The following is a 14661-nucleotide window of genomic DNA, read 5'->3' as shown; positions in this document are numbered from 1 at the left end:
CACATGTATCCTAATTGAGGCAGTTTTTCAGAAAGAAAACTTTTGGGGGGAAAAAAAATCTCTTGTGGCTACTAAGAGCCTGCTCAAATCATTTTAGAGATGCTGAAATGTCAGTCTAGTGGAATGCGAAACAAACCTGGCTGTGAAGGATAAACACAACTTCTGAGGCTTTGTAAAATGTAATATGAGAGAAGTTTGTACCAGCCTATCCAGAAAGAACACTTCTGTCGTAGGAGGAACACCTGAGGATTGGTCCCTGGATGTAACACATGTCAAGGAACAGCAACAATTCTATAGTATGACAATAAAGCTACAGAAGTGGTAGTGCTTAACTGCCATGATTTTGGGCTTTCACCTTGAGTATAAGGAAATCTTTTTTTTAACCTAGAAATTAAAAGGAATAAAGGATTTGGAACTGTGCTAAGGGTGACTCCAGCTATTCTTGACTGCCCTGCTAGTGAGTAACATGATCTTTGTAGAATGTGGCTTTCTTGCCTGTGACCTGATCCACTTGTTTCTGAGTTCTCTTGAGCCCTCATGTCCCTCTTTACTGCAAACATCTATAGGTACATTATGTCAGGAGTCAATTATGGGTTTAGCAATTGTGGTGTTAGGTTTCTTCTTTTTTTAAAAGATAACTAACATACTTACTGCTAGGAGTTTGGATTAACAGTTTGAATGTTTATCTTGAACAGTTGCATTGCCAAAATAGAAATATTGTGCTTTGAGATTCTGGGTCTGGCAGGCAAATAGGCCGAAATGTTTTGTTGCTTGTTTTATAGTTATTAAATCTACTCCTCTGTGGAAAACATTTCAGGAATACCAAGTACCTCAATTTGTATTGAGGCTCTAGGCTGTTAATGGCTTCAAGCCTACCATGTCTTGGGAACTAAGCCTGGCCTCCTTAAAGCATTTGCTTTTTCGATAAAAGTTGAGAGCTTTCTTCCATGGAGCTTTGCTTTAGACCTTAGGGAGTTATTCTGTAGTGCATCTCCTGAGACATACCTTTCTGAGTCTTTTATAGCCTTGGAAAGGGCAAGAAATACCTAGCATTTCCTTTGAGTAAGACAGTAAATCACTTGGCAGAGTTGCTTGTTAAGTGGAGTGCCAGCAAGACCATGAGCAGACTTTACTCTGCCTCCAACCCAAATATCCCAGTTTCCTTCCAGCTTTTGCTAGATTCCTGACATATTTGTTGAGGAGCAAGTAGCCTAAATTTGGTATTCGCTGAATCCTCCAGCCTTTACATCAAGCTTGACCTGTTGCTATTCTAGTTTTGGATTTCTGAAATAGTTGCCAGCTGCCCTCAAATCATGAAGGTCAAACACTAAAGTATTTTGACTGCTGGCTTCTTCCAGAGGAAACTAGAGCAATGCAGCATTTGTCATCTTGAGGAAAATTGCTCATTAAGAATGTTCACAAGGAAGTGCCCAAGCTCTGCTGAAATGCTCAACCAGAAGCCTGCTGTTTCAATGAAGTAAACAAACCCTGATGCTCAGTCTACTCCAGAGCTAGCCAAAACCTGAGTCTGATGTCTAGCAAGGATGCTACAGTTGGGTTGGGGACACAGTGGAGCACTGTTAGGTTGGCACAGAGTAGAATCCCAACTCTTGGGATTTGTCTCCCTGGACAAGTTCCACAGGATAGAGCTGAGATTCTTTCTGACTCTATACAGGAATAAACAGCTGGAGTTTTATTTCTGTTGTTCATGTGGTGCCTCCTGTGCGTTTTGCAGTCTTAAGTCCAACGGGAAGGTTAACAAAGTGCATAGACAGTTGATACCATTGTACTAATGCTATCAGTTTTGCAGCTGCTTCTCTTCACGTTTCCTTTTCCCAAACTCAAAGGCAGGAGAAATAGCTGTAGGTACTCAGATGTTGCATGTGTGGAGGCCTTCAAGTCTGTCAAACAATCTGAAGACCCCAGTACTGCCAGAAGTTGGTTCCCTTGGTGCCTGCAGCCTGTGGGATGCAAGTGGGTGTTAGCTGAGAGCAGAACAGATCTGTATAGAGGCACTTACCTCTTCTCTTGAAGAGGGGATACCCATACATCTTCTAGGAAGCTGGAGTATCTTCACCTCTTCAGTGGTTAAAAAGGGCTGGCTGCCTCTGCTCAAACTCTTCCCTCTGATTCCAGAGAGCACCTGCTTAGTCAGGCTCTGCAACGGTCCACCGAGCTCTGTCCTGACGAGTCGACTCTGCATTTTGATCGCCTCCCTGCATGAGCATGGATTTAAGGATCCATGGCAGTCTTGCTAAAAGCAAAGGAGCAAGCTGCTTTCTAGGCACCCCACTTAAGTTCAGAAGTGGCAAACTGCCTCAGGAAGGTAATGATGCGCACTGTTCTTGGATAGTAATGTCAAGGCCAGAGTTGCTGGACTCTGCTTTTTAAGCTGCTTTAGAAAGAAGTTTGGATTGTCAGATTAGCTGTTGCCATGATTTTTAAGCAAGTTAATTTCATCTTACTTTGGCAGTCTGTCAGAACTAGGCATGAGCTAAGGTCCACAGAACTCAGATACATGAACACATGTGTGGATCGGAGCTCTTAAAACCTTAAGGTTATTGAAAAGTCAGAAAGGGTAAGAAGCTGAACTTAAAGCACACAAATGAAGCTTGCAATGGGAATCTAGGTATGTTAGAAGATGATTATTGACTTTGTCCTTATTTTTAGGTTGCACTTGGGAATTTGGTGCCATGGTTAATTACATCAAGAAGACCTACCCTCAGACCCAGCTGGTTGTTGTGGGCTTCAGCCTGGGCGGAAACATTGTGTGCAAATACCTGGGAGAGAGCCAGGCCAACCAGGAGCGAGTCCTGTGCTGTGTCAGCGTGTGCCAGGGGTACAGTGCACTGAGGTAGGTCTAGAGAATTCTCCGTGACGGTCTCTTCTGGGGGTGCAGGAGGGGGCAGATCTTTGGCAGGGTGCATCTGGAAGGGCAGGGGGAAGTGTGTGTTGCTTCTCTTGCATTGAACTAGTCTGACAGACCGCAGTGTGTGGGATACCGCCCTCCTGAAGGAGCAACCAAAGCCTTGTTGATTTGGCAGCACAAATAGCTTTCTGTCAACAATGCAGATAAGTGTTCTGTACCTGGCCAGGTACATGCTGGCAGCTTCTGGTCTGTGTGTGTGAGCTGGCCTAACTCAGTGTTGTGGCAGAATTGCTACAGCGTCCTAAGAGGAGACATTCCCTGTGAAGTCCTGGTGTAATTAACCAGGCAGGCTGGGCAGCATGACAAACTGCTGAGATGATGCCAGGTTTGCAAGCAATAGTTTATACTTTCTCATCACTCTCTGAGAAGGATTTGTTGGTTCATAATAGCTTTTCTGGCTTCAGTGTGCAGTTTCATCTGGCAGCTCTTATCTGGGGAGACAGGAAAGAGACACAAGCTCATACACTGTCAGTCCATGCTCCCCTCTTGGTGTGTGACACTGAAACAGTGCAGCGGGCTGATAAGGAGATGGAGAGGCACTTGCAACTATGTTATACAATTTGGAAGATGGGGAAGAGAAGGCTTATAATTGTAAAGTCTGCCTAAAATGTTAACCTGTGGTTCCCCACCTGGAAGCCAAGGCTGTAGCACTTCAAGAGCTGTAATGGCTCCACCTAGTGCTAACACTTGCATTTACTGACGGAGGATCTGGGCCCAGCGCTGCTGCTTGAAAACTGGTGGCTCAACTAATGTGCAGTAATTTTCCATGTATGCACAGTTAATGAAATTAAAACAGTGTAACTGGCTAAGCTACTGCTTTCAGTTTTTACTGTCTGTACATATGGACAGCTACTAAGGTATAGCTGACGTTACAGTAATTTAACTGCACTTTTGAGCCCTGAGACTATTTGAAAGGCAAAAGGGGCTGTTGAAACTAGGGTATTTGGGTCAAGATCCTTTGGGCAGATAAAAATGGTGAAACTATGGCAGTCCTGTGAGGGGCTTGCTATGGAATTTGGCCTTCCAGCCTGGTCAAGGTAGCTGGAACTCTCTTGATGCTGCTGATGCTCTGCCTGTACAGGGACTTGTTTGATAGCAGTCTGAAGACACCTTTTATGAGTTAAGCTCTTACAGGTGAAAGTAAGAAGCTTTTCTGGAAGCATTAAGATGTGACTAAAAGCTTCGTATGCATTTCATAATATTCCAGCATACCTAATCCCTTTTGAGATCAGATGTGACTACTGCTAAAACAGTGTATGATCCTACTGCTAGGTCCCCATGAGTGCCCACCCTTAAAATCTGAACAGATGCTTTCAGAAACAGTTTTTCTGTTTTGTTTCAAGTAAAATGTTCTTAGTTGTCTTGGGGTTCTGGCATGGAGCACAGAGCATCCTTTTGAAGCCAGCTTCTCAATTGCAGCCATCAGAAAGGGTTTGCAAGGATCACATCTGGCTGTGGTCCACTTGGTTCATCTTCTGCAATTATGCAATACTGTATTTCTCGTCTCCAAAATGATGTTGTAAGTAATGCTGTTCCCTAAACCGATTTCTGTAGTAGTATGTCATGATGTGCTGGTAGAATAGCAGGGCAAGGACAACCTGTTTAACAATACTGCACTTGGATATTTGTGTGGAAAAATAACAGCTGTTTGTCTGACTTTAATGCAAGTCTTCAGTGGGTTGTGTGGATTATTGAGCTCTTGACTCCACCTGCTGGCTAAACATCTACTAGCAAATCTCCAGTCACAAAACATCTGCTATGCATTACTGGGCAATCAGCAGGAAGGCTTTTCAGATCCTGTCTCCCTACCTAATATCTACTTCTGCTTTAAATGCTAATTAGCTGAAGAGCTAGGGGAAAGCAACACTATTATATACCTACTAAGCAAAAGACCGGATAGGGAGGGCCTTGTGCCCCTGGTTATAGAAGTGGGAGGGAGGAGGTACAAAGCACCTCCAGGTGGAATGGTGCCTTAGCCTTCCAGGGCTTGGTCTGGTAGGTTAAAATAACTGGCCTCATCCCTCTGGGCTACATGAAAGTGGATTACGCAGGTAGATGTGACCAGTTAGTTTACAATTCCATTTTCTTTTTTTATTAGCTTGTAAAGCCTCTATCCCCCAAATAACTTTAGGAAGTGAAGGAAAAAAGTGATGGGGAGCAAGGTAAACCAGGGATCTGAAATATGAAAGCCTTTCCAGAGCATTAAGTGTGAGTCCCACAGAGGGGTGTAATAAAGTAGCAGCAGTACTGGATCTGCCAGAAGAATTCTTGGTTTAATGAATTAACACAGAGTCTGGGGAATTTCTTCCCTAGGGCTAAACGGGGGCATGTCTCCTTATTCCTTAATCTCTGCCTGCACAGGCTTGATTCTGCTTCTTGATCTTGTGGAATGCATCTTCACCATAGCTACAGGCTGTGGGGAGATTCCTCAGCTTTGAAACCTGTGCAGTCCTCAAAATACCGGAAGCTGCCTTTTTTTCAGTGCTTGCAGCTCTTTGTATTAGGAGTAGTACTGTACACCACAGGCACTGCAGGGAAATGTAGTAGCCTTAACTTCAAATGTCTTGTAATAACTTAAAAGGTTTGCTTGGAAAATCTTTTGTGAAGAAAGAAATGTGCATCTTCCTGTCTTCCGTCATTCCCTTGCCCTGGCATAAACATGATAGCTATAGTCTGGCTAGACAAAAAGATAAGGAAGTTTACTGTTTTGTTTTGTTTTTTTTTTAATTAAAAAAAAAAAAAAACCTGCCATATTCCAGCATGGCTTACTACAAGAAAACATAGCTTGCTTTTGCTATGGTAGGGGACTTGCAGGTTGTGGCTTGGGAGATCATGCTAAATCGGCTGTAGTTCTCATGGTATGTTAATGTTTAAATGGTAGGAGTACTTCAGTAACTAAAACTGCTCCCAGCATTCTTAAGTTGCTCAGTAAATGATAGTGTGTTTCCTCAGTAACAGCAAACCCTGCAAAGAGTAAAGCTATAACCTGCCCATGACCCTGCATAGCAAAGGAGTGCTGGTATCTGGCAGAGCTCACAGAAATCTGGATGACTTTAATTCTCTTTTAACAACAGATAAGCAGTGAAGTGCTATTCTGCTTTGAGAAGAGGTAAAGACTTCAACTCAGATGCCACTTGCAGCTGCAACTAGTATTTATTCCTACAACTTCTGCCAATGAAGCTAAAACAATAATAGTGCCTGTACATATTGGAAACATCTGTACAAATCACTTCCTCTGCAGAGCTAATATACATAATAGACAACACTTTGTTCAGCAACAGGTTTTAGTCCTTTCCTTGGTAGTCCCATTAGGTAAATTACATTCAACTTATGCAAAAAGATACTAAAATCCTCTTGTCAGTGTTACAGATCTTGATTGATGGCTCTTAAATGCTCTGATCAAAACAGCTAATTGCATTGTGCAAAATGAGACTGCAGATCTGTTTTCTGATACTACTAAACTTCATCAAAGTGGAAGTCATTTCCTGGAAAAGGTTAAGCCATGGCAGGGAAGGCCTGGAGACTTGTTTACATAACCTCTAAGCTGCCATAAGATGTTACGGTGTATTAATCTGATCTTTCAGGATCTCCATTAACAGCTTTGTTCTGCACTGTTTTTTCTAGGGCACAGGAAACCTTCATGCAATGGGATCAATGTAGAAGATTTTATAACTTCCTCATGGCTGACAACATGAAGAAAATCATCCTTTCTCACAGGTACTGCAGTACATCACTTATGCTGATAGTATTGATTGGGTCAATTGCTATATTGGATTTGTCATCTTGGTCCTTTAAAACAGGACTCCTGAAAGATTATACACCGGTTCCTTGCTTGACGGTCTTTAGGTGAACCAACAGAGAAGGGGAGCCCGTGTCAATCTCATTCATATACTGTAAAATATACAAATAAGCTTTGGTGATCTTGTTAGAAGAAAGCAGGCTTTGTTGTCTTTGCCTTCCAAGGAGACTTGTTGAATGAATAAACAAGATGTGCACAGGACAATTGCAATTAAACTTCAAAGTGGAGTATTCTGCATCTGTTTCACTTCTAGCCAAAGAATTCGCTATTCAAGGAGTCTCTTGTTCTGCCACCTACCTGAGGTAGGATTAATCTTCAAGATCTGTATGGGGCTGCTGCTTATCAAATAAGCAAATAGTCAAACTGTAGCTCTGGCTTCTAGCTGTTCCTCTAGAAAGAGCATGTAGCCAGCAAAATACTTAGTGTTGCTCTTCCTGGAGTGCAAGTGTACTTGTAGGATCCCTGTGCTGCTGTTGTGATCTGTGGCTCTCGCATATCAAAGGGATGTGTTTGTTAAACAGGTGATATGCTCAATGTTGTTGTTTCCTTCATCAGAAGTTCCCTGGGTACTTCTTTCTAGGGCAATAAATGTGTAAGTACCTCATCTGTGTATATTTGAAGTTGCCTGACTCGAGGGAAAAGGAGGGGAATATCTAAGACCCATTCCAATTAAGAGCATGTGTCACTTGTAAACAATGAACCAAAAGTTTGCACTCCTGTGCAGTATGAAACATTTGTAGAAGGAATTAGGGCAGCTGACATGTAGGATGATCCACGTAATTCATTCCAGATTGACAAACATTTAGACAACTTGACCAAATTTAACATGTGAAGTTAGGTAAGCCCCCATTAAAAGGTACTTAAATTCATAACCCAGAAAAAGCCAGTGCTGGCTTGAAGGCAAGTCTGTTAAGTAAACGTTTTGCCATAATCACTTGTGCTCGAAGGCAACTCCCCCAAATCAAACCTAGCCTCCCTCCTACTCTGCCCTGCAGCTGCCTCTGAAAGGGAATAAAAACCCCCTTCCAACTTGTGGCTTTTGTTCTATTCGTTAGGGGAGCGGTTTGTTCTGGTAAAGAAACACATCCTCTCCTGAGGGCAATAACTAATTATGACAAGTGTCCATAGTAAATAGCTTTCTGCTAAGGTAATGCCCCAAGTAATTTCTGCTGTGTGAGCTAACCTAATATCTGTGCTGGGGAGACTTTAGGACCAGATGGTGAAGGAGATGCTATGCCCAGGACTGCTAGTGCTCTCACCCGAGCCACCCACAGGTTTGGTCTGAAGCCAAAGGACCCTCCCTCTAACCCAGCCTCTGTTCCAAATACCCTTAGCACTGTCTGTTCTGGGAGGATTCTTTTTAGAGGCCCCTTATGCAGTTTTTCAGTGTAACAGAAAAACATTTTTTTATCTATAAAGAGACTGCTAGGGTTTCTGTTATGCCTTGCTGCAAAGGGAGGTGGATGAATAAGCTGTGCTTGTTCCCAAGAAAGCCTCATGTATATGTAGCCCTCTTCTATTCTTATCTTGTCAGACTTGGTAAACTTAGTTGTCCTTGAACAGGTCATGGCTTTGCTGCCCTTGTTATGTTATTTGGATGTTTTTCTTGATGTTACTGTTTCAGGCAAGTTCTTTTTGGAGATAACAACATGAAGAAGCCACAAAGCCTGTCAGATGCTGATCTGAGCAAACTCTATACAGCAACATCCCTTATGCAGATTGATGATAACGTTATGAGGTATGAAGGGTGATTCTCTGATCCTATGTAGATCTCTGAAAGTACCTTCTCTTTCAAGTGTTGCTCTTGTATGCCCCTTGCTGTGCCTGTAGGAATCTGCTGAAATACAGTGCTGACAACCTCAGAAATTCTTCCTTGCCTTCACATTGAACAAAACTTACCAGGAAAAAAAAACCCAACTTACTATTGACAGTCACAGCTTCTGTAAAATCATCCAGGAGGCATTTATTTATCAGTAAATCTGAACCTGCAGCCTTCAGTAATGTAGGAAAATGCCAGCTCTGCCACAAGCTCTAGCAAAAAACAGTGCAGAATGTGGAAAGCAGCTCAGAACTGCTCATGAATGTCCTTAGCCCTGCTTGAATTTAGAAACAAACCTTCCCCCCAAAAACCACTCCTGCCTTCTCAGTAAACATTAGGGTTGGCCTAGATGATACAACCTTTTTTACTTGTCATGCTAACACCTAAATTAAGCTTTCTGCTTTATTAAGCAGTAGCCTGTTACTGCCTGTGTCCTTGAAAACAACATAGCACTTTCTTCAGTGGCAGTGTTCGTACCATGGCATGTTCTGTATCAGGCACTGACACCTTTCCAAAATGAAGTTGTAAACTGTCACCTCTACAGCTATAACACTTTTGGCAGACCGGAAGTATTGCTGGCTGCTTTTTAAAAGCCATTCCTAGGGAAATCTCCCTACTTGTCCCTCATCCCTGAGGCCTTTCTAGTTTGGGCCAACAGCTATGTTCTCTCACATAAAAAAAAAAAAAAAAAAAAAAACCACTTGAGTATAGGTTTACTGAAGGTTTGGGATGGAGACCTAAGGATTTGGCATAGAACTAGAACCACAGTGAATTCTGGGTGGCTTGTAGGCAGGCCCTTTTGTCCAGTATGTTTGAAGTTCATAAACTGTGGTGGTTTTGTATTTGAAAAGTCTTTCAAGTAAAGATGAACAAGATCATAACTCTTTCTTCCATATGTACAATTACTTAAGTGAAATAGGATACTTTAAAAGAAATGTGCTGAAGGCTGCTAGACTTCAACTTGCATGTTTAATTTGTCCATGCTATCACAATGTTTGTGTAAGCACAGAAAGCATAAAGGCATGTGCTGCCAAAGGTGAGTTTTGCAGAGACACTGGGTAGAAAAAAAGCATTGTCCATGAAAATTGAAGCATCATTCTTATCTCTGCTTATATGTCCTTACTGGAAAGTAAGAGTCACATGGGTACTAGAAGCAGATGATTGCAATGACAGTCTTCTCTATTTCAGGAAGTTCCATGGCTACAGTTCCCTGAAGGAATACTATGAAGAAGAAAGCTGCCTGCATTACTTGCACAGGGTAAGCTCTTGCAATAGAGCCTGCTCTTGTACCTTCATTTTCCTACTGGAGAGAAAATGCACTGTGGCTTCTGTTGTTGATACCTAGACGCAGCTGGCTTGGCTGGGATTTTCAGAAGTAATCAGACACAGTATATTGAAGTGGGATTTCCGTTTTTGCTACCTCTAATATGGGGACTAAATGCTCTGGGCTCTTAAGAGCTTATAACGCTGATAGGTAGTAGCACCCAAGTGATCTACCCAAGCCGTACGTTCAACTGAAGAATTGCTTTGAGTGTATGAGGATAAGGTGGGAAATGAGTGGTGGCACAGAGCCTGCAGTTTCAAGGAAGACAGACTTACTACTGTGGAAGAGACTGTTGTGGTTTAACCCCAGCTGGCAACTAAGCACCACACAGCTGCTTGCTCAATCCCCCCTGGTAGGATGGGGGAGAGAATTGGAAGGGTAAAAGTGAGAACTCGTGGGTTGAGATAAAGATAATTTAATAAGTAAAGCAAAAGCCATGCATGCAAGCAAAGCAAAACAAGGAATTCATTCCTACATCCCATTGGCAGGCAGGTGTTCAGCCATGTCCAGGAAAGCAGGGCTCAATCATGCATAACGGTTACTTGGGAAGACAAAACATCATAACTCCAAAGGTCCCCCCCTTCCTTCCTTCTTCCCACAGCTTTATATGCTGGGCATAATGTCATGTGGTATGGAATATACCTTTGGTCACTTGAGGTCAGATGTCCCAGCTGTATCTCCTCCCAACTCCTTGTGCACCTGGCAGAGCATGGGAAGCTGAAAAGTCCTTGATTTAGTATAAGTACTACTTAGCAACAACTAAACATCTCTGTATTATCAACATTGTTTTCAGCACAAATCCAAAACATAGACCTATGATAGCTACTATGAAGAAAATTAACTCTATCTGAGCCAAAACCAGCACAGAGACTCAGGATGCTATCTGGCAGGAAGATGCTTAGCAGACCAAAGTTTTTTGCAGAAGTGGAACTGGAAGATTAATTTCTCCATCCTCTGGCTCAGTAGATCGAGATGTTCCAAGGGAGTTTCCTGGACTTTAACCAAGGTGTCCATTACAGAGCTGGCACTAGCTGCCTGATGTGCAAGGCGATACAGAGCAAAAAAGGGTGTAGCTATTTGAATTCTGAGAATGGGGAAGATCCAGTTGGCGGGCAGTCACAAGCAGTGTTCTCCAGGGCTCAGTTTTGGAGCCAGTCCTGTTTATCAATGATCTGGATGAGGGGATTGAGTGTGCCCTCAGTAAGTTCGCAGATGACACCAAACTGGGCAGGAATGTCAATCTGCTCAAGGGTAGGAAGGCTCTATAGAGGGATCTGGACTGGCTGGATCGATGGGCTGAGGTCAATTGTATGAGGTTTAACAAGGCCAAGTGTCAGGTCCTGCACTTCAGTCACAACAACCCCATGCAATGCTACAGGCTTGGGGAAGAGTGGCTGGAAAGCTGCCCAGCAGAGAAGGACCTGGGGGTGCTGGTTGACATCCGGCTGAATATGAGCCAGCAGTGTGCTCAGGCGGCCAAGAAAGCCAGTGGCATCCTGGCTTGTATCAGGAATAGCGTGGCCAGCAGGACTAAGGAAGGGATCATGCCCCTGTACTCAGCACTGGTAAGGCTGCACCTCAAATGCTGTGTTCAGTTTTGGGCCCCTCACTACAAGAGAGACATTGAGGGGCTGGAGCGTGTCCAGAGAAGGGCAACGAAGCTGGTGAAGGGTCTGGAGCACAAGTCTGATGAGGAATGGCTGAGGGAACTGGGGTGGTTTAGCCTGGAGAAAAGGAGGCTGAGGGGAGATCTTATTGCTCTCTCCGACTACCTGAAAGGAGGTTGTAGAGAGGTGGGTCTCAGTCTCTTCTCCCAGGTAACTAGTGATAGGACAAGAGGAAATGGCCTCAAGTTGCACCAGGGGATGTTTAGATTGGGTATCTGGAAAAATTTCTTTACTGAAAGGGTTGTCAGGCATTGGAACAGGCTGCCCAGAGAGGTGGTGGAGTCACCATCCCTGGAGGAGTTCAGAAAACGTGCAGATGTGGCACTTCAGGACATGGTTTAGTAGGCATGGAGGTGTTGGGTTGATGGTTGGACTAGATGATCTTAGAGGTCTTTTCCAATCTTAATGATTTTATGGTTCTGTCTGACTCAATCTCTATTTGCTCTGATGCACCCCTGCCCCTTTCATACAATTGAGTTGAAAAAAAAAAAATCAAGTGCTGCAAAGTACTCCATTGGTGAAAAGCCACCAGTCTTAAATTTTGACTCTCTCTGCTTTTCTGATCCTTCTCCAGGTACAGGGCAATTCTGAAATAAGATGTCTTAATTGAGTTAAGCTAAGATGCTTTTACAGTTGGTAGACTGAAATTTAAATACCAACTCCTTTTTTTTTCCCTTTTCTGCCATGTTTCTTGATGCAGATCTATGTTCCTCTTCTATTGGTTAATGCTGCTGATGACCCTCTTGTGCATGAGAGCCTTCTATCAATTCCAAGAACTCTTTCAGGTATGTTGAAGCAGTCTGCTCCAGCTGTGCGTATTTGTGTACCTGCAGCTTCCTTATCACATCATGATCCATGATTTCAAAGCAGCTTGACTTGCCTCCTTACATCTGTAATCCTGTGGGAGGTGTACTAAGCCTCTTTAAGTTGCCAGTCACTAGAACTAACACGGCTAACCTTGAGCAGGAAGAACTTGAGTCCTTTCAGGCACCTTCTGCTGTTTTGGCTTGTGTTGATAGCCAGCAGCTACATTCAGGTTACATTCTTGAATGGAAAAATAATTCCTCATGTCTTCATTCCTCACTGGGATTTAGTAGAAAGGTGGGTTATTTTAGTGATAGTCTTGATTAAGTACAGATGAACAGCCCCCTGTGCTGATGAAGAGTGGGGCAGGGGCACATGCATAGCTGTGGTGTTTTGTACTGAACTAGGATCTCTCACTTGAAAGGAGTTGTGTGAGCTATCTTCAGCCAAGAAAAAGGCAAATTACCTTTAGAAGCTCAGAAGAGGGAGCTGGCTGCTGCTTCATTACACAAATAGTGGGTGCACAGGGAGGGAAGCAGAGTTCATTCTTTTCCTGTTTGAAAGCTGTGAGCAGAGAATTTATCCACAGCTGCTTCCAGACAGAAGCAAGCACAGGGATTTTCTCACTGTACATGAACAAGGTGGCTGAGGTACTGTCAGAGCTTTGGTGCAGCTTGACATGGTGCTAACAGTCCTAATTCCAGTGTACATGAGTTAAAGATGTTCATTCATTAAAGAATGAGCATTCTTACGGCAATACAGGTATTTCTGTAAGGGCCCAGCCAGCAGCATTTCTTGGGCAACCTTCTCGTATGGGACTGGTTCCTGCAGACTGTCCTGTTCTGTGAAGCAGTGAGGTTATGTGCTTTGGACTTCAAAGGAGCCATGGCCTTTGTCAGTGCACTTCTACTTCTTACATGTGATTGCTCCTTTAGTTCAGATGCTATGCCAAGGATAGAGTTGCTTATTACAACTTAAGATGATTTCATTCTCAGCTCCAAGATGTTAACTTCCTGGAACTTTGTGCCTCCTTTTGTTTTACAGAGAAACGGGAAAATGTCATGCATGTGCTGCCCCTTCATGGAGGCCACCTGGGATTTTTTGAGGGGTCTGTACTATTCCCAGAACCTCTTACCTGGATGGATAAGCTTGTGGTACAGTATGCCAATGCCATCTGCCAGTGGGAGAAGACAAAGTCTCACTGCTCGGACACAGAGCAGGCTGTATCTGGCCAGGAGTAATTGACCCAAAGACTCTGGATCACTTTAGTATGTCTCCCCCTTTGGGAACATCTTGTTCCCTCACCTGCTGCTTCAGGTTTCCCTTCTCCTTGATATCCTATGGCTGGGGTTTGATCACAATGTTTTCTTCCAAAGTGGAGTTAAAGCAGAGGTTAATATCTGGTCAGAGCATCTTTGCATATATAGTCACTTGGGTTTGTAATTTACTACTCTGCTTGAAGAATTACGTTGCTGACTGTGACTTGTTACAGGGTTATTGAGCTAAAGACTGCTTGCTTTTAATATAGCAGAAGTTTCAAATGTCAAAATCTCTTCACCTGCTGGTCAAAAACTTGGTCTGCAGCATTTGTTTAGGTGTAGGTGACAGGGTGACTATGACTGTTCTCCGTTGTCCTGGTGGTGGAAAACCTTTTACCAAGCCACAAGCAGGTAAATGGTTCAGTCTGTAAGGCACTAAAATGTGGCTTGGAAAAACAGATGCTTGACTGCAAGTGGAGTTCCAGCCTTGCACCATCTGAAGGGAAGCCTTTTAGTTCCTAGGAATGCACTTACACAAGTGAATCAGTTTAAAAATACTTAACTTTTCCATGCTTCAGCTATCTGTGGATTAGGGTGTCTTTATGCTGGGACTCCAAGTAGAGAAAAGCTGCGGGCTGGTAATACCAGTTAATGTTTCTATGTAAACATGTTCTCACACCAAGACCAGATCAAGTCACCTTCTTGTCATCTTTGCCTCTTTTTAAATGTAGTCATCTTTAGTACCGGATTTTTTTTGTTTGACCCAGGGCTTTTTAAAGCTGGCTCTGGCTTCCAAATGGAAGCCAGTGATTGAGCTCACAGAAAGATCCTGCAAATTCTTAATCTTTTTTTAAGAATATTTCATACAGAATTGTACTCTGCTGGGATTAATTTGTTGGGGGGGGAAGGTATCTATTTAGATTTACTCCCTTTATGTCAGGGTAAATCATACCAAAATTCTTCCCCTTAGCTTTCAAAGCATCAAATGGTTTTCGGACACCTGACTTGCCTTACAGTTGATGGGGAAGTGGACGTCTCTAGCCCTGTCTGACTAAAATGA

The 14661-nt window shown here is 43.3% G+C and overlaps 1 protein-coding gene across 1 annotated transcript in view; it reads left to right on the top strand.

Annotated features, from left to right (window-relative positions):
• Positions 1-14410, top strand: part of ABHD2 (abhydrolase domain containing 2, acylglycerol lipase) — a 38463-nt gene extending 24053 nt beyond the window's left edge. The window contains exons 6-11 of the mRNA XM_075506215.1: positions 2671-2854; positions 6554-6646; positions 8353-8466; positions 9736-9805; positions 12239-12323; positions 13387-14410. Coding sequence (XP_075362330.1) covers positions 2671-2854; positions 6554-6646; positions 8353-8466; positions 9736-9805; positions 12239-12323; positions 13387-13583 — 743 coding nt within the window. The 3' untranslated portion in view covers positions 13584-14410. The remainder of the gene's footprint in view (positions 1-2670; positions 2855-6553; positions 6647-8352; positions 8467-9735; positions 9806-12238; positions 12324-13386) is intronic.
• The last annotated feature ends 251 nt before the right edge of the window (positions 14411-14661 follow it).

This window comes from Mycteria americana, chromosome 6 (genome assembly GCF_035582795.1).
Source record: "Mycteria americana isolate JAX WOST 10 ecotype Jacksonville Zoo and Gardens chromosome 6, USCA_MyAme_1.0, whole genome shotgun sequence".
NCBI lineage: Eukaryota > Metazoa > Chordata > Aves > Ciconiiformes > Ciconiidae > Mycteria > Mycteria americana.
Note: the sequence above shows the minus strand (reverse complement) of the source record. Positions and strands in the feature narration are given on the sequence as shown.